The sequence below is a fragment of the Xylocopa sonorina genome, chromosome 9 (assembly GCF_050948175.1).
Source record: "Xylocopa sonorina isolate GNS202 chromosome 9, iyXylSono1_principal, whole genome shotgun sequence".
NCBI lineage: Eukaryota > Metazoa > Arthropoda > Insecta > Hymenoptera > Apidae > Xylocopa > Xylocopa sonorina.
In genome coordinates, this window is record NC_135201.1 from 2,858,639 (window position 1) to 2,872,697 (window position 14,059).

The 14,059-nt window shown below is 38.1% G+C and overlaps 1 protein-coding gene across 2 annotated transcripts in view; it reads left to right on the forward strand.

Annotated features, from left to right (window-relative positions):
• The window catches only part of LOC143426730 (netrin-1), a 123,315-nt gene extending 115,403 nt beyond the window's left edge, over positions 1 to 7,912 (forward strand). Inside the window, exons 4-6 of one of the 2 annotated variants that reach the window (XM_076900352.1) lie at positions 5,746 to 5,814; positions 6,436 to 6,646; positions 7,027 to 7,912. In XM_076900352.1, coding sequence (XP_076756467.1) covers positions 5,746 to 5,814; positions 6,436 to 6,646; positions 7,027 to 7,171 — 425 coding nt within the window. In that variant the 3' untranslated portion in view covers positions 7,172 to 7,912. The remainder of the gene's footprint in view (positions 1 to 5,745; positions 5,815 to 6,435; positions 6,647 to 7,026) is intronic. The other variant, XM_076900350.1, reaches the window with a different exon arrangement.
• Positions 7,913 to 14,059: the final 6,147 nt, after the last annotated feature.

Sequence of the window (14,059 nt, forward strand, 5' to 3'; positions counted from 1 at the left end):
GCCATGCTATAAATTCACCAGCACAGAAAGGAACCTTCAGGGTTACAGAAAGAGAAAAAAAAATACGAATAAAAAAAAATATCTGAATACGAAAAAGAAACAAATTAAAGATACGTTTTAAGAATGAAATAATTAGAATCGCTGACACGTCTCCTCCTGCGTCTGTTAACCGTTAACGCGGAAATTTTTCAACGGGAACCGATCCTACCGGTAGGATTGCGGTCGCGGCTGACTTTTGGCCCGTAACATTAGATTTAGGTGGTTCGTGGACGGTGATTGCGATACACGGATGAAACTCGTTGCGCCGCGGAGGGGAACGGAAAACCAGTTTCGGAGTCGCATCTATCCGATCGATCGCGATCGGTTGATCGGTAAGCGGGCCTTACGGTTCGGATGCACGCTGGGTGCAACCGACGCCAGCCTATTTGGCCCGCGTGCTCGGTTGATGCGGATTGGCACGAGTTAATCGACACAAAGGACGTCTCGTTAGCCGGGAATTAAACGGATTATGGTCTGAGGTCCCTGGTATCGCGATCGATCCGTGGCAGCCAGCCACGGCGTATCTGCCCGTTCGCTTTCCGTTCGTATTTCCCGTTTCGTAATTCGGTTAATTGATTCGACGGCCTGTGTAACGAGCCAACCTGCAGAATTTTTCGCGCGACCACCAAATCACGGTCAAACGAACTGTTTACCAAACCCCCGACTCTTACGGAGCCGATTAACCCTTTATTTACTGCCGGGACTTATGAGTATTCATTCGAACGCTTTCGGGCCCATTTGGACTTTGAAGTTCGATTCTATGTAGATTAATCGCTTTAGTGATGATTTGGGGTATTTATTTACACTTTAAAAATGTTTAGAGATTCTTAAGGAATTCTCTGAAACTCTGAAATTTTAATTACTCTTTCGAGCCCATTTGGACTTTGAAGTTCGATTCTTTGTGGATTAATCGCTTTAGTGATGACTTGGGGTGTTTGTTTACACTTTAAAAATGTTTAAAGGCTCTTAAGGAATTCTCTGAAACTCTGAAATTTTAATTACTCTTTCGAGCCCATTTGGACTTTAAAGTTTGATTCTATGTGGATTAATCGCTTTAGTGATGACTTGGGGTGTTTGTTTACACTTTAAAAATGTTTAAAGACTCTTAAGGGATTCTCTGCAGCTCTCTGAAACTTTAATTACTCTTTCGAGCCCATTTGGACTTTAAAGTTTGATTCTATGTGGATTAATCGCTTTAGTGATGACTTGGGGTGCTCATTTACACTTTAGAAATGTTTAAAAACTCTTAAGAAATTCTTTGAAAATCTTTTAAATCTTAATTAACGAAAATTGAAATTTTTGTTTTTTTATTCTATTTATTGTAAATGAAATTTGAATTTAAATTTGTTTGGCGAACTATTCATCAGTGGTATAGTATCAGTAGTATGAAATACTTTTGCCGCGACGAAATGCAGTCGACTCTTCTATAACTACTCTTATAACACAGTTTCCATGCAACACGGATCTAAAATTGTGATAGCTCTCCTAATTTTCTATATGTACTGAACTATATCTTGCCTTTTGCGTTTATAAAATTTCATTTTATAATCGTATGCATCATAACTCGATGCTCTAAGAGAATGCTCTAAAAATGCAATTTTCATGTACAACGCAGGATAAAACAAACTGATTCGCGTTTAACTTGTTTCTGAGGATTGATCGTAGCGCCAACTATACTTAAACTAGGATAAGTCAAGTACGAACTAGTTGCAAGTAAAAGACGTGCTTCCAAGTACAATTAAACTTCGAATAATTACATCAGGATAATTTATAAGTACCTCAATTCATAGCCATTCGTATTACAAAGTAATTTGATTCGTCTGACTTCAGATCAGACTCTCCATCGAGTTTCTAAAGTAGATCGTTAATGACCTTCCAGTGAGTCCATAACCTGAAACCAGGCCAGCGTCAAATAGATTGATACGAACATAGTTTGAGAACAAACTGTTAACGAGAGGTAACATCGAAATGAGCCTTGTCAAAGGTGTTTTCACAACGGTTTACTGGTCGCGTACACTGGACAATAAAAAGTATAATTTGATTCACCACTTCGTTCGTTGAATTCGTCGAAACGCCGAACAGGTCCGGTTGGAGGCGAATATGATAGTGGCTGACAGGCACGTAGAATTTTCGTTACCCTCTTTTTTTTACATTTTTACTAGATAACGCTCGCTCGTCTACCGACGGAGCATCGATTGAATTTCAAACGAAATTCAAATTACGTTTAATTTGGTTAGCCAACGAACGAGCGAAAGCGAGGCGGACCGAGGCTAGCGTTTGTGCTGGTTGCGTGTGCAGTTTGGATTCGTTGCTCGGGGGATTCGGTGCATTGTACGGATTCTGTTATCGACCAGCAGCCACTGTTCATTAAAACTGTATGAAATTTACAAACAGAGGTATTTGAAAGCGTCGAATTTCTAAGTACACATACTATTAATTTTTATCTTTATTTCACCAGGTGTGTGAATTTTATTCTCGATGGCATTTTGCTAGATTCATCGCAAAGTATTCATTTCCAATCGTTATTCCTTTTTTTCTATTTGTCGATTTCTTACACCTGATACTATGTCTCTGTTTCCATCCTTGTTTTCATTTTCCCTGTCATTAATTTTTTCGTGAAAGCGATCGATCTCGTTTCTCGACGGTTCAGAATGAAATTTATCTTTGCTCGAGCAAATTTCACTTTTGAAATCCATTTTTGCAGGGCTTCAGTACTTGAAATCAGTCGACGAAGAACTGGAAACGTTGTGGCTATTGAGAATCGTCTCTCGAACATAAAATTAACCGTATTATACAGGAATCCACTGCATATCATTATTATTATATCGTGAAAAAAAGGAAAAATTCGTTTATCCAAATGAAACGTATGTGGATCGTATTTAATCGAAAGAATAATCGCCTTCGACGAACCGATTCGAAGATAAAAACGAGATACAGAAACACGTATCCGCGCAGCGTGGCGTAAATTGCGAGAAACCCAAACGTAGAGGCGGTCTGAAGACTAATTTATGAAAAGACGTAGGTGAACGCACTGGCAGCATCCGTAACAAACCGGCGGTGTTTTCTTTGCTTGCGAAAAAACTCCTACGTGTTCGTGGAAATTTACGAAATTCGTTTCCGCCCGCGGTCGTAGTTTCACGGCCAAAGAAAACAGTGTCGCGCCGCGAGCTATTAATTTATACGCATCTGACATTACGACGTTACACACGGCCAATTTAAGAATATACCGAGACGGGAGCAAATATTCTGTCCGCAATGGCGAACAGATGGAAACGGGTACCACGTCTTGCGAGACAAGCCCGTTCACGTAAATTTGAGTAACTCACGAGAGTACTCCCATGCTTTCTCTCTTTTATTTCGATCAAATCACCTTGAATCGTAATTAATCAACCATAACGAATTCTTCTTTTTTCGCCTAAAAAAGGACACAAAAACGCAAGATACGTCGAGTTCGCCTTATAATTATTAATAACGTAACGAATCCGTGCACGAAAATTTGAGTAACTCGCGAGAGTACTTCCATGCTTTCTCTCTTTTATTTCGATCAAATCACCTTGAATCGTAATTAATCAACCATAACGATTTCTTCTTTTTTCGTCTAAAAAAGGACACAAAAACGCAAAATACGTCGAGTTCGCCTTATAATTATTAATAACGTAACGAGTCCGTGCACGAAAATTTGAGTAGCTCGCGAGAGTACTTCCGTGCTTTCTCTCTTATATATCGATCAAATCGCCTTGAATCATAATTAATCAACCATAACGAATCCTTCTGTTTTGTCTGAAAAAAGACACAAAAATGCAAAATACGTCGAGTTCGCCTTATAATTATTAGTAACGAGTCCGTTCACGAAAATTTGAGTAATTCGCGAGAGTACTCCAATACTTTCTCTCTTTTACTCCAATCAAATCGCTTCCTTCATATCGCCTTGAATCGTAATTAATCAACAATAAGGAAATCTTCTTTCGTCTAAAAAAAGACACAAAAGCGCAGAGTACGTCGAGTCCGCTTTATAATAATTATTAATAACGTTCCATCTGGATTCGACGTGCATGCACTATGATAGAATGACGTAACATTAAACAATTCGAAAACGGCACCAAGTCACCTTTTGGGCACCGTTAGCGCAGCTGCGATGGAAAAACCCGCGCCGCCGTCGATTAATCGCGTTTATCCCGTGAGATATGTTATATATGCATACCCTTCATGAAGATTATTAGTTACGGGCCCAGGCTAAGAACCGCTCGACTGAAACGTATCCAGGAGAAAATTAATTGCACGACTACGAGACGAGGACGCGTTTATACGCTGACCGTGCCGTTTCAGATAATAGATGGATACCGTTGGCTAGATAATAAATGGATAGATGCACCCACAGCTGTCACCGATAATGGACCGTATTATGTGTCCGGGGGCATAAAGGAGGCTAGAGGCCAGCTACCCATTTAGACCGGTCAAACTGATTCGTCGAGAAAAGAATTGTTCTAATTACATGGAATATATTACGGGGAGCGACACACGCTGGGAAAGTGAAACGGAGGCTGGGACGACTTTAAGGCTAAATAAATGTCGGACACAATGCTCGACGACGCGGAAGCGCCGCGGAACTGTGTCTTCTAGATGAGAACGTGTACGAACATTGTTAATATAGAGTTAAATAGAGTTTCCCGAACTTTTCTCGTTTTAAGTTCCACAATTTTTTTTTCTTTTTTTTTTTAGGATCACTGGAGTACGTTTGGAGCTTTTTAGGTAGAATAGATGGTAACACCAGGTACATTGGATTAAAAGAATATGGATTTATTTCAATTTACCTATGAAAGAAACGTTTTTCAATCTTTAATAATGAAACAGATAAGTGTTTGAAGTGTTCTGCGCGTCGCTTTTAGAAGTTTTTGTGGAATACCAATGTTCCACGGAATATAATTTTGAAAACTGTGATATTGATCATTTAAACTGAAGTTTATGTATAATTATATATCAAATAACATATTTACATATTTAGAGTCAATGTGTTTACGTATTTAGAAATAACGTGTTTGCATATTTGGCGAATAACTTATTAATACGTTCACATGTTTACTAGACGTATTTATAAATTGTTCGCATAGGGAATTAGTTGCTCTGAATGAGACGTTCTAATTATAAACCGTGAATCAGTGCAGCATTGTGTCACACGTGGCTACATACGATGAACGACGCAATTATGACCAGGGTGAATAATAATTGAGGCAAACACTTAAGCTTCCTCACAGTGTGCGCTGTCAATCAAGCAGAAAATCAGGGTGATCCTGTGCCACGCTTGCTCGCGTTTTAATTTATTGAATGAACACGGACCGAGCCGATAAAAATGTGTGCACATGCCCTCGCAGTTAGGAAGAATCGATGCAGTCAAACTTCTGCATACAATACATACTTTTCCTCTTTGAATTCAAATTTTTATCGATATTTCACCCTCTGTTTCGTTTCGACTGGTAGAAAGTAATTTACAGAGAAAATTACATAAAAAAGTAAAAAAAAAATTTTAACATCAACCAAGATATTTTATCTTTTTATTTTTGTAATGGTTGAAAATCAACGGAAAATAATTGTTTATTTCTCGTTTCATCGAACAGTGAATTTCACAATTGAATTGAGAATAATAATAGAACAACGAGAAATATTGTTTGATTAATCGTTGAGTACATATTGTCGTTTAATCTGTTACAGAACAGTGTGGAAAGTGTCGAGCCAGCACCAAACGATTAAATCTGTACAAGTACTGCAAACGAGATTATGGTAAGCACGAGACACGCGGTTATTAATTACGAAATGCGGCTGTACCGTTTAGGGACACTGGTGAAATTAACGGAAGCAACTGATACCGGGTTCGTTCGCGATTTGTCCGGTATGCGGACCGGTATTAGTGGTATCGCTCTTTAACGTCCTCGGACGCGAACGAAATGACAGGTAGCAACTGCTGCGTATGGTCTGGTGTAAGTCAATTAGTTACACCATAAGCGGTACCAGTTTTTCCGTCTTCGTGAACGAAATAACCGCAAACGGAGCGCAGCGAACCCCTTCTAACTCCTTATGCATCGGGTTCGGGAAAAGATTGAAATCCACGTTTAAATTAGAAAGCGTGATATATGATCGTGCAACGAACCGGGCCGTTTGTCATCTGTAACCGGAATTTTGTTTGCTTATCGAAGAGAAAAAGATGTTTCGGTAGTTCACCATTTTTCAAATTAATCGAACATAACTGGGAATTAAACGGCGCCATAATTAACTTTGTCGACGGAAAACCAGTGATACAGCCAGTGAAATACAATGGGATAATTTAATTAAAAGCGACAGTGATTTGCGAAGGGTTGAAGTAGAACGAAACGAAATTTCTTTTAATTTTATTTAATTTTCCAGCTATCCTGGGTAGAATAACCGACAGGCACAAAAAGAACGACGGTTCTCCAGCTGGGACGAGCGCCTCCGGCTTGGCACGGATACGTTTCACCTTAAACGTGAACTTTATTTACAAAAAAGCTACCAACTCGAGGATTCGTCGCGGCGACGTGTTCCTCTACGTGGATTCAGCCGATCTAGCTTGCAGATGCCCGAAAATCAAACCGAACAAGTACGTTTTACATTATTAGCATCATTTATAACCATACACAAATTTTTCGAGCAAAAAAATACATCTACAAACATCTTAACATTAATACAGAAATTACTTTGAAGGCCATTCGACCATGAGCCTTTGATTTCAATAATTTTAATAATTTTTAGCTTTATATTAAAGCTGTAGTTTATATTAAAATTAGGTAGATGTGGATTTTTTCATTTTTGAGTTTCGACTTAGAACGCCTCATTTTCTTGGACACATTATTCTTGCATTAACAATGATATTTAAGTTATACGTTGCACATAATTGTGAATAGAGTGAATGTTAAAGGGAGAGAGTTAGGGAATGGTAAACGATCATCGATTGATTAAACGCACCGTTGATATTTCCAGGTCGTACTTGATTCTTGGCCAAGAGAGCGACGGCGGAGGTCAAGGTGGACTGACGGTGACGGAGAGGTCGATCGTGATCGAGTGGCGCGACGAGTGGCATCGCCGAATGCGACGCTTCCAGCGGAGGGCGAAATCGTGCCATTGAACCAATTCGCGTCGCGCCAAGGAAATTTAGACGGAGAAAGAGGGGAAGAATAGAGCGAGCTGCGGTGAGGAAAGAGAGAGAGAGAGAAAGAGAGAGAGCGTGAGAGAGTGAGAGAGAAAGAAAGAGAGAGAGAGAGAGTGCATGTGAAGAAAATAATAAAACGAATCAAGCAAGAGAGATAGGAGATCCAGAAGTTAAACCTTTGCTCTGGTATACGTAGAGAAAAAAAAGGGCGCGCGCGTTCATTTTCAACTGCCAATATTCTTACTGCCAATATAGCTGTGTGTAACTCTCGCATTACTTACTTCTCGCACGAAATACTTGACGACGTCCTAAGATTAAATGATAAGTAACGGACAAACGTAAACGAAAATGGAATGCAAGTGAGAAAGGTATTAGTAAACGGTTTCGTAGGGCTTAGACTGATTTTGTGTAGTATACAGAAATTTCTTTTTTTTTTATTTATTAAAAGCAATATATATATATACACTGTCTATTCGTTTAACGGAAAATGTTTTACATATATGTAGAAATTTATATTTTCATTCATCTTTTTACTATTTTTATTAGTATAGAGAGATACGTTATTGTATGTAGTTTGAAATATACTTAATGTTTAAACATTGTTCCGGTGAATTGTAATATGTTTACTAATTAGTATGTTTTAACGTTCGAAATTTACTTGCCAAAGAAATAACGTTCGAAAACGAATTTACATTTGAATTCCACCTCTTTAGGAATCTGAATCGTGAAAAAGAAAAGGAAATATTTCTCACGTGCATTTCATCGAACCAAAAACTGCAATATGTTGTACTAAATTAGACTTAGCGTTTGTATCGATATCATATATTTCCTGTGAACTTATAATTTATAGCTCATTTGCCATTCAAACCGTATTGCAAACCGAAAAGAAATTTGGATCGTGCGTTATACAATGACGAAAGGGAAAAGAAATCACAAAAATTCCCTCGAATTGGTTTTCCATGCACTTCGTTAAGCTATATTGCGGTTTAAACGATGTATACGCCACTTTTGCAAATTTAACGCGTTTCAGTCTCCTTTGCTCAAAATACACGAGACAAGTATTCCATTAAATGTACGATTAATGCGATTCGAACGTGCGGTATCGGGATAGTTAACTAGAATTAGTTTAATCGCATATCAATTTTGACTACCGTCTCGTACAAACGTGTAACTTTTTGATAGTTTATTATACACGCTGCTGGTGTATCGCAAATTCGACGAGTGTACAACATTAACGCGCTTAAACGAAATAACAGCGATCCAGTACTGTGAATTCATCGATGGAATCGCGATGCTCTGGTCTATTCGTTTTTAATTCCAACAAACGATTCGATTAAACAGATATTCGCTAAGCTTATCGTCGAATGTGAATCACGGTTAAAAAGAAAGTATTCACACTTGACACACTGTAAATACACACACGATAAAAACTTGTTTGCCTAATTCCTTCGCCAGAGACACATAATTATATATCTATGCATCTTAAAACTAGTTCGTTCGATTACTTAGACGCGATAGCATAACGCCAAACGGAATCAACAGTTTCTTTATCAGTTTCAATTATACCTTTATTTAATTGAAACGTATCACAATGTACCAATATGTATAATTGAAGTAATCAAACGCATTATCGGTATATAACGCTGCCTGTAATCTACCGCTGCATTAAGAGCTCGGATAAACAAGTTTTTATTATGCAACGTCAATACATATTGCAAATCGAGTTCAGTTGCGATCTAAACGCGCCACGTTACTTTTAAACGGCATAAACGTGTTACACACGCAGAGATTTCTTTCGAACGAGGATCTGGATTCGCAAATTGTTCCTGAAAATTGACGGTATTCCATCTCTCTTATCACACCAGGTACCACCAACTAGAAATAAGGTTTTGCAACGCGTTGTAAATGGTATTCTTCCCCACCCACCACCAACCCATCCCCTCAGACTTCCCATCTTTCTCGCACAACTACTATTTCTTCTTCTTTTCCCCAGCCCCTTCCCCCTTTTTTAATTTATTTATTCTCTCATTCGGTTGTCGCTAATCGATCGCACTTATATAAAGATACACGCGTACGTTGAATGTAGATTTTCTTGTACATTTTCTATATAAATTATTAAGATTCATTTCTAGTTGATATTATCATTAGTAGTATTATTATTCTTAACGGTAGTGATAATTAGTAACAGTAGCGGCGATTGTCGAGGAGATATAGAGGCTAAGCTCGAGACGTGTCGAAATAAATAAATAAAATATTCATCGAGTTAACGATCGGTCCACTACTTAACGCGAGGAGAGGCGATCTTTAAATGGCCGGCTTACTTCAAATATTGCTATTATCGTCGGGAGGGACCCTCGACTGAGACGTGAAAGGCGAATGGTATTTTTTAAACTTAATTCGCATTCGTTTAATGCGCTTAATGCGAGGGAGAATTTTTGTTTTCTCTCGCGATTCTTAACGCAAGCGTAACGAATCGTTCTTCCGTATTGCTTTGCTCTCCACGTGCTGTTTGCGTACACTTGGACAATAAAAATGAACCCGAGACAGGAAAGTTCGTGCGAACCAAGCGGCGAGAGAATGTTATCGTTAAATGGAATTAACCGTAACAACTCTTGGCCTGTACAGATATGCAACGCGTTAAATAAATGATTGACGGTAATTGTCGTGCTTAAGAAATCAGTTCCTAGCGGTGACAAACGCGTGTATGGTACAGCTTTCCCGTAAAGCTGAACGATTTTCGTTATTATCAATTGATATCAAACGATAGCAGAATATTTAGTTTTCTTCGTTGTTTTTTTTTTTAATTTAATATTTCCAAGAGATAAATTAAAAATCGTTCCCTGAAATCATTTATTTCATGTACATAAAGGGTGTTCTATAATCCGTGGTAACACACAAAAAACGCTTCAGACTGGCACGGTCTCTCGTGTACTCGGCGATTCTTTGATCGACTATTATTGCACGTTTTATACTTCATTTTACACACCGTTTTGTACACATTCGCGCAACAGAGCCGATCTGATTTAGCCAATGAACGCGATTTTAAATAATTGGGAAACGTATCGGACGAAGGTGTAGTGCTACAATTAATTTTTAAGATTGTACGTATGTACTTGCTTTTCTTAATATTTATTATTCTTTGTAGTCTTACCCTGGAATGCAATGCACAAACTCTATCGTCTAAAAGTCGCGCGTCTAACGATGAATCTTCTCCTCAGAAGACTCGAAGACGTTCAAACGATCTGGAACCTCGAATCGTACGTAGACTTCATCCTTCTCGCGAGGAGATAATCGAGAACGACTTTTAAAACGCTCTTTCATTGTTCCTCTTTAATCGAAAACGATAATTCTCGGCACAAAGATGATTGAGCAACGTTTTTATGTACCGCAATCATCCGGTGTATCTATGTACTTACGATATTGAACGAGTATCGAGCGCTGCAAGTGTTCATGTGATCATTACGGACATGGGAGGAGAAAACAGCGGCACAGAAATTGGAATTGCTCGAAGTCTTCTCGGTTTACATGGCCCACCGACAAAGCTCGACGCCTTCTCTCTCTCTCGTACGCTTTTTATCCGATTTAAATATAATTCTCCGTTGCGACACGAAAATTCGTTCGTCGACGCGGTCACGCGAAACTCCGCGAAAACGGGGGCTGAGCCATGTAAACAGAGATCCGAGAGCAAACGAACCCGGATTATGTAACGATAATACTCGACTGAAAGACCACGGTTCGACGTAAACGGCGAGAGAATTTTTGTAAGAGTGAACGATGCTTTAATTATTATTATCTGATCGCCAGTCAGACATTACTTGGAAGATTCATCACTGTCTGCGTCGCCTATGCTATGATTACGTGTATAAAATGTACCAACATGAAATAGCTTTAGTGTAAGTAAAGGATATATCACCTATTCGCAAAATTAGTACATAATATATATATATATGTTTGAGTGTTAGGGAGAACCGACACCACCGTATAGATAGACACGATTGATTTACTTGGAAATATCGATCGATCGACGTGGCTTGTTATTTCGACCAGAATCGTTAACGCGAACCCAATTTTCGAACGCTGTCGAGGACGCGTGTCTTCTCTTCTTTCTAGTTTCGTTTTGTCACCTCGAAACAACTCAAACGCATCTTCCAAACCCTTTCGCGGTGGACGTAGAAATTATTAGTTTAACGCCTTGATTTTGTCCGCACTCTGCGAAGAGTAGCCTTTACTAAAATTACTTAACGATTCTTCCTATTAACTTGGAACACTGCCAAGTCTGTCTGCATCTGTTTCGTTCGGTCGATTTTGTACGCGCGAAATTGGTTCTTGTTTTTCTTGTCGTTGGAGTTAACAGGAGGCAATCAACGTCCATGTAATGTCTCGTTAGGCAGACTGCAAAGAATTGACCGTTTGAAGACTAATGGTTTCTTGGTGTCATAATACAATGCACGATGTAGTTAGAATGTAAGAGTAAGAGGAAACTAGTTGCGTTGTTCAGTCCCCTGTTCGAGCCTGTTGAAAAGCGAGGATTTCTACCGTTTAGTTAAGAATTTATCGCGCGACAGCATCGTAGATGAAAGAGTATCGAACACAGGTCCGAGATTTTGCGTAATTCTTGACCAGCTGTACAGGAATTCCTCAGATAACACGATGCAATAACTTCGAGACACTGTTTTTTATAACACGACTCTGAGAGCACCATTTTTTTTTAGTACGAAGCTTGTCGCGATACAGTTTCATTCATTTGATTCGAACTTTAATTCGCACGGAAATTTTTTATAATTTTAATGATTAACAACAGCGTTATTCTTGCATACAAGCGATACAATTGTTTTATGATAGTCTCCCTTCAGGCGATTTTTGTACAACGCGGTGCGAATTAATCGTGTTATCGGAGGGTCACCTGTATATCGTAGAATATACACGATGTCACAGTAAGTGTGCTATTTATACCTTCACATTATTAATCGACTACTGTTGTACCACGATTACGATTTATATAGATTCGATTAAATTATTAAGTGTACCGTTGTGTATTGTGGTGTAATAAATGTGATTAGTTGTATGAATAACAGATGGACAGCAGATTTATTCCTCTCCGTTTTATCGATGTAATTATAGGCTTAACTTATTAATGTCGTTTACCCTAATTCATTTTGCAGCTAAGAGAAGATAATACATTTTTGTAACTGGTCTTCATACGATTGTTCGAAGGAATCTTTTGACGTAAGTTAGTGAAGAGTACTTGTAATTCGTTTGATACTAGACTCGCAAAGGAAATTAACATTAATATCATTTTCAGGAACAATCCAACTTTGGTAATGATCTTTACAGCAAAATTATCATAGGACTTCTACATGTGTCAATTGCATGCCCTATCGTAACTTCCACGATACTCCTTGGTAAGTACTTATTCGCTTTTGTGGATTCTTTCTTTTCATTTAATCACAGTCAATATGTATAATAATTAGTTATAAATATTTTATTGTGTGTGCAGATATCCTGCATCTACTATTTGCATGGACACTCAGTGGTACTGCGAAACAATATGCCGGATTACTTTGGAAAACGTATAATGTCCGGCTCAGACCAGAAATAAAAGATTGCATTGATAGATGGGATAATACGTTTTTATATACTACTAAAACACTCATTGGGAAATATACAACTTGAAGATGAATTAGATCAAGGAATTAATAAACAAAACAAAGAAGAAATGATTTAATCGACATTATTATTTTATACATTTTATACATTTTATACATATTATACATATTATACATTTTATACATATTATTTTATACATTTATTTAACAAATTCATACAAATTTTAATTCTATGATGTATTGCAATGTAGTATTTAAGGAAAATTTGTAACAATTGCCACCAAAAATTAATCTGCTATGTTTGTACAGTTATAAATATTAAATAAACCTTTAATTATTGTCAATCAATTGTTTTGTCAATCAATAACCTGCACAGCATTCCTAGAAAAATCAATCCCAATCCCTAAACGAGAAAAAACTCGTAAAAAACTGCCCTGTACATATTAAAATAAATGGCATTAATTTGCAAGGAATAGCAATGCAATTATTATTTCTAAAATTTGAATTTCCCGCGCTATTTCGGATACCTCCTGACATGTTATGTTCTCCTGATACAAAGTCGGATTTTTCAAGATTTTGATTGAAAAATCGGCAATGTATCAGGAGAACATGACGTCATAGGAGGTATTCTTGCCACTTCCAGGAAAATGACGTCACTTCCAGGATTTGCCGAAATTCTAGGAATTCTTGATGACGTCATTTCCAAGAAGTGGCACGTTCGAATACCTCCTATGACGTCATGTTCTCCTGATACATTGCCAATTTTTCGATCAAAAATCTGAAATTTCGACTTTGTATCAGGAGAACATGACGTCATAGGAGGTGTGCTTGCCACTTCTAGGAAAATGACGTCATTTCCAAGAATCGCGGACATTCTCGGAATTCTCGATGACGTCATTTCCAAGAAGTGCCATTATTCGGATACCTCCTCACTACTTATATTCTCCTGATACAAAGTCGAAATTTCAGATTTTTGATCGAAAAATTGGCAATGTATCAGGAGAACATGACGTCATAGGAGGTATTTTTGCCACTTCCAGGAAAATGACGTCATTTCCAAGAATCGCGGACATTCTCGGAATTCTTGATGACGTCATTTCCAAGAAGTGGCACGTTCGAATACCTCCTATGACGTCATGTTCTCCTGATACATTGCCAATTTTTCGATCAAAAATCTGAAATTTCGACTTTGTATCAGGAGAATATAAGTAGTGAGGAGGTATCCGAATAATGGCACTTCTTGGAAATGACGTCATCG